The 9440-nt window shown below is 35.0% G+C and overlaps 1 protein-coding gene across 1 annotated transcript in view; it reads right to left on the bottom strand.

Moving 5' to 3' along the window:
- Window positions 1-388: 388 nt before the first annotated feature.
- The window catches only part of SMARCA5 (SWI/SNF related, matrix associated, actin dependent regulator of chromatin, subfamily a, member 5), a 36236-nt gene continuing 27184 nt past the window's right edge, over window positions 389-9440 (bottom strand). The window contains exons 22-24 of the mRNA XM_039338955.1: window positions 7036-7248; window positions 4462-4569; window positions 389-4014 (exon numbers count right to left, since the gene is read on the bottom strand). Coding sequence (XP_039194889.1) covers window positions 3949-4014; window positions 4462-4569; window positions 7036-7248 — 387 coding nt within the window. The 3' untranslated portion in view covers window positions 389-3948. The remainder of the gene's footprint in view (window positions 4015-4461; window positions 4570-7035; window positions 7249-9440) is intronic.

Here is a 9440-nt window from a genome sequence, read left to right as displayed (position 1 = left end):
TGCATTACCTAAGGTATTGGACCTAAACATAAGGCCAGATACTAAATGCCATGACCGCAGTGTAAAATCTGAAGACCAAACTACTCTGTTATTAAAGTTGAAAGCCTGGAATCTGCAAAAATCAGAGGTAATTTTACTACAAGTTTACTACAGTAAACGATAATAAACTAGAAATAAATTGTATTTAATGGTTGTTGTTTGTTTGCTACTCTTGTAAGTTGTCAGTAGCCTTTGATTGAAATGAATTGTCAGATACGCTTGCCAGAAACTACACTACCGACTGCATTCTGATTAATAAAATATTCAAGTGGCAGAGAACAGAAAATTTGAATTTAGCTGATACAAGTGGATGCCTATTATTTTTTGTAGAAAAAAACAGAACACTTCATTGAACCAAAACAAGTTTTTTATTTTTCAAGTAATTATAAAATATAAAGTTACTATGTTAAAATTTATCCTTACATAGAAGCTTTTTCCTGTTTTATTCCTAACATTTCCTGATGTAAAATATATACAGTCACGTGAAAAAGTGCACAATCTTTGAGTTCTATGATTATACATATCAGGACATAGTAAAAATCATCTGATACATAGCAATTCTTAAAACTGGGTAAATACAACCTCAGATGAACAACACATGACATATTACAGCATATCATTTATTTTACGAAAAGAAAGCCAAAATGAAGAAGCTATGTGTGAAAAACAAAGTACACCTTATGATTCAATAGCCTGTAGGAACTTTAGTGGCAATAAGTTAACGTAATAGCTTTCTATGACTTTATCAGTCTCGCATATAGTTGTGGAGGAATGTTGGCCCACTCTTTATAAGATTGCTTCAATTCATTGAGGTTTGTGGGCGTTTGAGGTCCCACTACAGCATTTCAATTGGGTTGAGGTCTGGACTTTGACTGGGCTGTTGCAACATCTTGATTCTTTTCTTTTTCAGGCATTCTGTTGTAGATTTGCTAGTGTGCTCAGGATCATTGTCCTGTCGTATGACTTAATGTCAGTCAAGCTTTAGCTGTCAGCAGATGCCCTCACATTTGACTCTAGAATACTTTGGTATTTGTGGTCAATTCAGTGATTGCAAGGTACAAAACAAGCCCAATCCATTACCCCTCCTCCACTGTGTTTGACAGTTGATATGTTTGTGCCAATATGCTGTGTTTGGTTTTTGCCAAGTGTGGCAATATGTATTATGGCCAAACATCTCCACTTTGGTCTTGACAAAAGGATAGCTTTCCAGAAGTCTCGCAGTTTGTTCAGATGTAACTTTGCAAACCTAGGTTGTGCTGCAATATTATTTTTAGAGAGAAGAGGCTTTCTCCTGGCAACCCTTTAAACTAGGGGTAGGCAACCTTGGCTCTTTTATGACTCGTGGACTTCAACTCCCAGAATTCTGGAAGTTGAAGTCCACGAGTCATAAAAGAGCCACGGTTGCCTACCCCTGCTTTAAACAAACCACACGTGTTCAGTCTTTTTCTAATTGTACTGTCATGAATTTAACATTTAACATGCTGAGGCCTGTAGAGTCTGAGATGTAACTTAGATTTTTGGCAATTTCTCTGACTATTGCACCATCTGACCTTGGGTTGAAATTGCTTTGACATCCACTCCTGGAAAGATTGGCAATTGTCTTGAATGCTTTTCACTTCTGAATAATCTTCCTCACTGTAGAATGATGGACTTTAAATTGTTTGGAAATGGCCTTATAACCCTTCTCAGATTGATGGGTGGCAACAATTGCTTCTCTAAGATCATTGCTGATGTCTTTCCTCTTTGATACTGTGTTAACACACACCTTAATGCTGGAGACCAACAACTCCTAAAACCTCAGCTTTTATTGAGATAGCCACATTTGCTGATGATCAATTGATCAAGAGCACTTGATTAGCAGCACCTGGCATGTCTATGGAAACAGTGTGTTATTTAGTTTTTCACACATGGCTTTTCCAGTTTGGGTTTCTTTTTGTAAGATAAATGATGACGTGGTATAATGTCAGGTGTTGTTCATCTGAGGTTGTATTTACCTACTTTTAAGAATTGCTAAGGACCAGATAATTTTTACTGTATCCGGATACATAAAACCACAGAACTCAAAGATGTACTCCCCCCCCCCCACTGTATTAGCTAATTACACTTTATTATAAGAATGTAAATTGATAAGCTAAGTTTGAAGTTGGTGGTTTCCACAATCTGGGTAAAATAAAAAGTTCAGTCCAGGATCTGAATGTTTAATTTGTACATGCAGAAGCTTGATCCAATACCAAGGACTGCTAAGTGACAGTTTTTTCAGGGATTGTATAATATGAAGGTTACAGAGAAAGCAATCACGCTGTACCTATTATTTGGGTTAAAGAACACAACAAAAAAAAGGCTAATTCTTGTTTTCTATGAGAAATCTAGAAATAAAATTTGAGTGGAAAGACTTTTACCTAAACATTACACTATCCTTTTTTCTGCTTATTGTGCGGTAAGCTAATTTGAAATGGTTTTCTTTGGCTTACCAGTTACAAATGCAGTTTAACATGATGTATAAATGGGAATTTGATTTTGGCTTCTTGACTTATTACTACTATAACTGACCAGAATACAACAATAATTGGCAAGTGAAAAGAGAAAGTAGTTCCAAAAAGAAAAAAAAATGATTAAATTACATTGTAAATCAACAATACTGATTCTATGCTATAATGCAAAGTACCAACTCCAATGTAATATTCCCAATGATGCTTCTGTGTCCCACAGACATTTTCCTAGAAAATAAAAATGTTGGATGGCTGGATATTTGATATTTTTATCTGCCTATTTAAAAAGGCAAAAGTTAAACTAAAGTGCAGAGATCATCTTGTGAAACTAATACAATGGAATGGATAAGTTAGTTTGCCCAGTTAAAAATGGTCATTTTATCACTGGATATATGTTCCATAAAGCGAAGGACATACCGTGTTTCACCAAAGTAAGACCTACCTCATAAGTAAGCCATAGCTTGATTTTTGGGAGTGAGCCTAATATAAGCCCTACCCTAAAAGTAAGCCCTAGTTTTGGGGCAAGGCGCACAATTAAAAATCAAACTAGGGTGGGGGGGTAGAAGGATGGAGCTACCCCATCACCCCATACCCGCTTACCTTACCGGTAGAACCACTGCAGCCAGGCCTCCCACACTCACATTTGTAGTGCTGCATGGCTCATCATGCTGGTGCCGGCACTTGCAGCAGAAGGCTGCACAGCACTTGAGGGCATTTCCACTGCTCATGGCAGGAGACCGCATGGTGCTTCACGCCATTGCCGTCACGAGATGCCATACAGCGCTTTGGGCCATTGCCACTGGCCCGAAGCACCACATGGCCTGCCGCAAGTGGCGTCAATAGTCCAAAGCACCATGCGGTCTCCTGCCGCATGCAGCTGCAACAGTGCAAGTAGTGGCAAGCAGCCACTGAAGAAGTCAAGCAGTAGTACGACAGATGTCAGGGCGTGGGAAGCCTGGCTGCAGCAGTCCTAAGGTAAGACATCTCCCGAAAATAAGACCTAGTGCCTCTTTTGGAGGCAAAAAAAATATCATGTCTTATTTTCGGAAAAACATGGGTATGTTCAAAACTTTATAGTCTGGGAATCCTAAGCACAATATCTATAAACTACTCATAGGTAGTATGATTTAGCATATTTGTGAAACAAAGAATTGAACAATATATACATAAATATATATATAAAAAACATCAACTACTAGATGAAGCCTATTTTTTATTTCAAGTGTTAATGGTAAAAAAAAGTTCAGCACAGCTGTTTTATTTAAAAACGTGAAACTACGTTACTCTTCTTCTAGTTCAGCAAGTAAACACATGAATCCAATGTCCTTTAATGACATAATAGTTGAGAATTGTAAAGTACATCTTATGAAGACCCGTAAAATTAAAGAACTAAATTTAGTGATTACAAGAAATCAAATATTCACAGCTTTAGTTTCTTTTTTCTTCCTCTTCCATCAGGAGTACCATCCAATTTACGTTTCTGTGTCTGTATCAGAAAAGACAAAAATTGAGTCTCAGCTCTGAGAATTTTGTTCGTGATTTAAATTATTTTAAAGCTACAGTGAGATTAAAAACATTTTATAATTTGTTTTTCTTTGTATATCAAAATTATTATTATTATTATTATTATTATTATTTAAAAATAGTTTTCATAATAATATGGGAAGAGGAGTCTAGAAAAAAAAATATTGCAAATATCTTAATCCTGGTCAGTTCTATGCCACTTAGCATGAAGCATTGAGGCAATGTAAAAATATGATTAATGCTACAAATCTAGACTTAATGTGTGCTGTTTAAAATATTAGAAGAACTAGAAATTATAACTAATATGGATTCATAATCTTTTCCTATACACATTAACATTTATATCATTTTCTTTCATCTGAAGAAAATGGCCTATGAATCTTCACAGTTAAACACATTGTACTCTCACCAGAGGTTTAGGTCCACGTTTTTTCTTTTCTGCTTTCTCTTTTTCTTCTAATTCCATATTTTCTCTTTCAATCAAAGTGATTAAGGTATTACACCTTCGTTGTAATTCCTGAATCAAGAGCAAACAGGAGAGATTCAATGGTATAATTGCCACTACACAAGAATTTCACACAATTACATTACGTTCTTTCTAATCATCTCCACTGTATAGATGCTTCCTTGTGTAAGACAAACTTTGGAAAAATCTGTAGAATAAGCCCTCCAGCCTTCCAAACTAGTCATAGTTAAAAGCCTACTTTGTCAACAATTTACATCTACTATACTGTACTGTATATCTGGAACTACAGCTCCATTCCTTGGGAATCATTATATTCAACAATGAGATATGGAGGGAACCTCTCTTTGTGGGATGAAAATGAGGCAGAGAACGAAAACAGAAAAAGTGTGTAGCCATTATACTACTTCAATAAAAATGTCAGTGTCTCCTTTGGATTACAATTACATCAAGCAGAGAATCTCCGGTATCTTTGAATGGAATTATGCCCATAGTTAAGAAAAAAATAGACTATTTGAAGCTCTCTGAGCTTGGTTGTTTGCTTGCAGACATTTCATAACTCAACTAGATAACATCATCATTTGCACAGAGCAACACATTCCTTTCAATATGCCTGCTTATTCTCTTGTAATGCCTTCCTCTCTAACGAAATACAAAAATCAATTCACTTCTTGCTAATTATCTCAGTGCCAGAATGACTACCCCAAAGGGAGGGACAATGGAAAAAGCATAGACGTTGTCATGTGATTTTTCACTTAGTGACTGCTTTGTGTAACAACAAAGCTGCCAGTCCCAATTGTGGTTGCTAAATAAGGCATACTTTAAAAAACATTTTTTAAAATATAATTACTATGCTGCTCCAAATGTACAATTGGATGGAGACATTTAGACACTCCTAGTTGAATTTTAGGTTTCAGTGGAAGCTAGCACAACCTGTACCTGACACATTCATTCACACATTAAGCATGTGTGAATGGATACTTAATAATATTTTTAATGTTTATAAATTCAAAGTAAGAAAATAAAAAAACTGCAGTCATGCAAAAACCATTTCCCATAGCCAACTAAGAATAGCTCTTAAATGCTTTTGGAATTTGTTTCCACTCTTCCTTGCGAAATTCTAACTCAGAAACATTTTTGATATCCTTGAGTGCACTTAGATCTCCGTAGAGATTTTCAATAATATTCAAGCTGGGAACTATCAAGATCAGTCTTACACCTTTTACTGTATTTTTGTTATAATCTATAACTATTTCCTTTTCTATAGCTATTACCTGCTATGATTCTTATCATGGGGTTACAAAAATAGCCAATCACCTTTTGTTTCAGAAGACGCTGGGGTATTGTCTTCTAGGATATGTTGATATTTAGTTGAATCCATACTTTCTTTCACTCACACAATATTTCTTGTGCCATAGGCTGCTATATGACTCCAAAGGAATAGAGTCAATCCTGTGCCTAATAGGTTCCAAATGTTATTTTCATAAATTGTGTCATCCTTTCTTGTCCAAATTTATTGTATGCTTTGTGCCCAAACAGTTCAATGTTTGTTTCATCAGCGCAACCAAAACACTTTATTTGAAAATATTTTAAGCTTATTTAGGATTTCTTTCAGCATTCCTTAGACAATGACTTTTGAAAGAAAATTATCCCATGAGGGTAACTGTATAAATAATATTTATATCATAGTCCAGTGGACAACCAGCTATTTTTCTCTATAGGTTTTGTTATTCATTCACTTATTCTGGCTGATAGGACCCTCCAATTAGTACTGATTGAATGACATATACTCCTGATCTGTGTAATTGAGATTAAAACAGAAACTCCTTTCCAAAATACAATAAAGTAAAAAATAACATAAGCTGTACTATGCTTATTCACCAGGGAGATAAATCACATTAATTTAAACAAATACCCACTATGAGAAAGAGCGACAGAACTTCACCACACTCCCCTCCCATGTTCCTTTATAAATCAGCATTTATAATTGTACTAAGAAACTTCCAGATAACAAGTGGTGCAAACAAAGGAGATATTACTCCTCATAAATCAGGTTTCACTTGTTACCACTGGTCTAACATTTTTTGGTCAGAATATACAGGTAGTTCTTGACTTAAGATCATTTGTTTAAATAGTTTAAAGTTATGATGGTTTGTCTTACAGTCACATGATCACATTTTGTGACCTTCCCAGCTAGCTTCCAACAAGCAAAGTCAATTGACGAAGCCAGATTCGTTTAACAACCATGTAATTCACTTAATGACTATGTGATTTACTTAACTACCACAGCGATTCAATTAATAACTGCAGTAAAATTGGTCATAAAATTGAGTCTGATCACATGATGACTCACTTAACATCATTTATTGTCTGAACTTCTGGTCCTAATTGTAGTCATAAATCAAGGACTACTTGTTAGAAATAAGGTTTATCTACACATAATACAGTTTTCTCTACTCACAAACTGGTTTTATTGTTTTTTGTATTTCTAAAAAAAAACAAACAGAAACTAGTACATACCATTGCAGTTCTAGACTTGAGGAACCAATCAAATCTGAACTGGGGAGAGTTTCGAATACACTGTCTCAATTCATCATAAACATTTTCTTTATCAAATCCAAGCTTATGAAGCATACAGATCAAAAAGCGATCTTCCTCTTCTGTGTAATTTTTCCCTTTGTTAGTACCATACGATATTCTCAGTTGGTGAAAAGGTGCTTTGTATCTGCCAATCTAAGAAAAACACAAGCAAATCAAAGTGGCATGTAAAAGAATATACATAATATAAGCTCATTGGAAATTTAGCGAGTGCATACTTCTAGAAGCAAAAAAGTCTCTTAATTTGTAGATAATTGATTAGTTTTATTACCATATCAACAATATAAAACAAAAAATAAAATATAGGATTTAAGTAATAAAATATATGTACATTAAAACACAAAGAATCAGCCTTCAGTAAACAATCTCAGAATACCCCAATCTGTTCAATATAACAAGCAGCCTCTCAAAAATTTAGACCTTCTTTCCAAATCTGAACATTGAGTTAGGTATTTAAACGATCAAAAAACTAATACATCTGGACTTCCAGTTCTGGTTAGCGGTGTCTCTAGTTGCACCGAGAGACTCGTCTCCTTGTCGGCTAGCTTTCCCTCTGCCGGTAGACCCTTATGCGGGTCCAAAGTTGCCCTGGAGGGTGTGACTTCTGTCGAGGAGGCTCTGCTCGGCTACTGAGGAGCGGCGGCTCTTTTAGTGGTCTGAGCTATCTCTGAGGGCCAACGAAGAAGAAGATTGGCCAGTAAAATGGCCGATCACCCTGCTGCTTCAAACCGCAAGTCAAAGAACATCTAAGCTGTAAGAACCCCCGTGGTGAATCTGGGTGAGACTTTGCTTTGCTATTCTCTCTATTCTATTTCGTTTTTGGTACCTGAAAGAGCCTTGTTGGAATTATTTCCCTTGCTTGAAAAGGCAGCTTCTACATTCTTTGGGAAGAAAGGCGTTCTATAAAAATAGAACAAAATTTTAAAGACTATATTTTACTTTTATATTTTTGGGGTACAGGAATTTTTTTTTCTTTTCCTTTCTTTCTAAGAACTGTATTATTATCCTATATTGGAAGATTATTTCTTTGTCACATTATACTTTAAAAGGTAGAAAAAAAAGGAAATGGTTTCTGGAAAAGACCTTTTTTAATTTACTGAGGACATCTAGTGGCGAAAATTTAAAACTGCAACGTCTGGTTACTTGGTGTGAAGATGGAACATATCTGACCTTCAAAACACTTTTGAAGAGAAAAGATAATCTGGGCAGCTGTGGGAACTGTGGAGGTGGATATTGCCTAAATTATATCAAATATAGCCTCCACAAAAAAAAAAAAAAAGAGAGAGAGACTCTTTTTAATTACTATCAAAATGGAGAAACCTCAGTCACAATTAAACTGTACACTTATATTGGAAAAGATGAGGCTACTGCAGAAATATGTGCTACAATAAAAAAGTTTACTACAGAACTAAGATCCAGAAATTTCACTTCAAATGTTCAAATGGATGTCCAGGATACATCTGACTATGGTATAAATCAAAACATACTAGAAGAGGAATTAACAGAGATAAAAGAGGAACTTATTCTAGCTTACAAACCTTCCATCTGCAACTTAGAGGAACTGAAGAAGCAAAGACTGAGACTTCAAACTACAAAGCAACGACCCTTCAAGGAGGAGAAAAATAGACGTATAATGCAGAGGATGGGATTGCTATTATTGCAAAGGCTACTGCAAGCAACAAAGACAGATCTACTGGCTGAAAGGGAAGCGTCCCTATGGAAACCTGCTTGGCCCAGGAAAAAAGCCAGAATTAGACTGAAAAGAGAAATTTAAAACTGTGTAAGGGATTTAAAGGCAATGTTTGATTTATGGTTTGTTTTAAGGATTAAGATTTAGAGGTAGAAGCAAGAAAAAATATAAACATATATATGAGGGTGATTTTTAGAAAAGATATTTTAAATAGATTAAGAATACTTTTTGGAATAACAGATTTATTTTGATGAAAATTATGTACTGGAATTGAAAAAATGTTGATTTTTTAGATTGGGATGGTTTTAATAATTAATGGAGTGTTTTAATTTAGATGATTTTTTTGGTACAATAACGTAAGACGTGATAAGGTATGGCAGTCAATTGGATGAAATTTGAAGTTTCTGTAATGAATTGAAGTGAATTAAGGTTTAACATTATTTTTTAACTAAGATAGCTATTGTGTAATGGAAGAAGAAATAAATGAGATTGGTGATAAAAGGAGGGATGAGAGAAATTAAGAACTAGAATATATCTGGAAGGGATACCTGAATTGATAACTTGTTGAGTTAAAGTGAATTTGATTTTGGTAATTGTAAACTGATAAAGTTTTAAAATAGGTTTAGTAGTAATAGAA

The sequence above is a fragment of the Crotalus tigris genome, unplaced genomic scaffold (genome assembly GCF_016545835.1).
Source record: "Crotalus tigris isolate CLP2741 ecotype Arizona unplaced genomic scaffold, ASM1654583v1 scf7180000017725.2566008, whole genome shotgun sequence".
NCBI lineage: Eukaryota > Metazoa > Chordata > Lepidosauria > Squamata > Viperidae > Crotalus > Crotalus tigris.
This window is presented reverse-complemented; position numbering and strand designations above follow the sequence as displayed.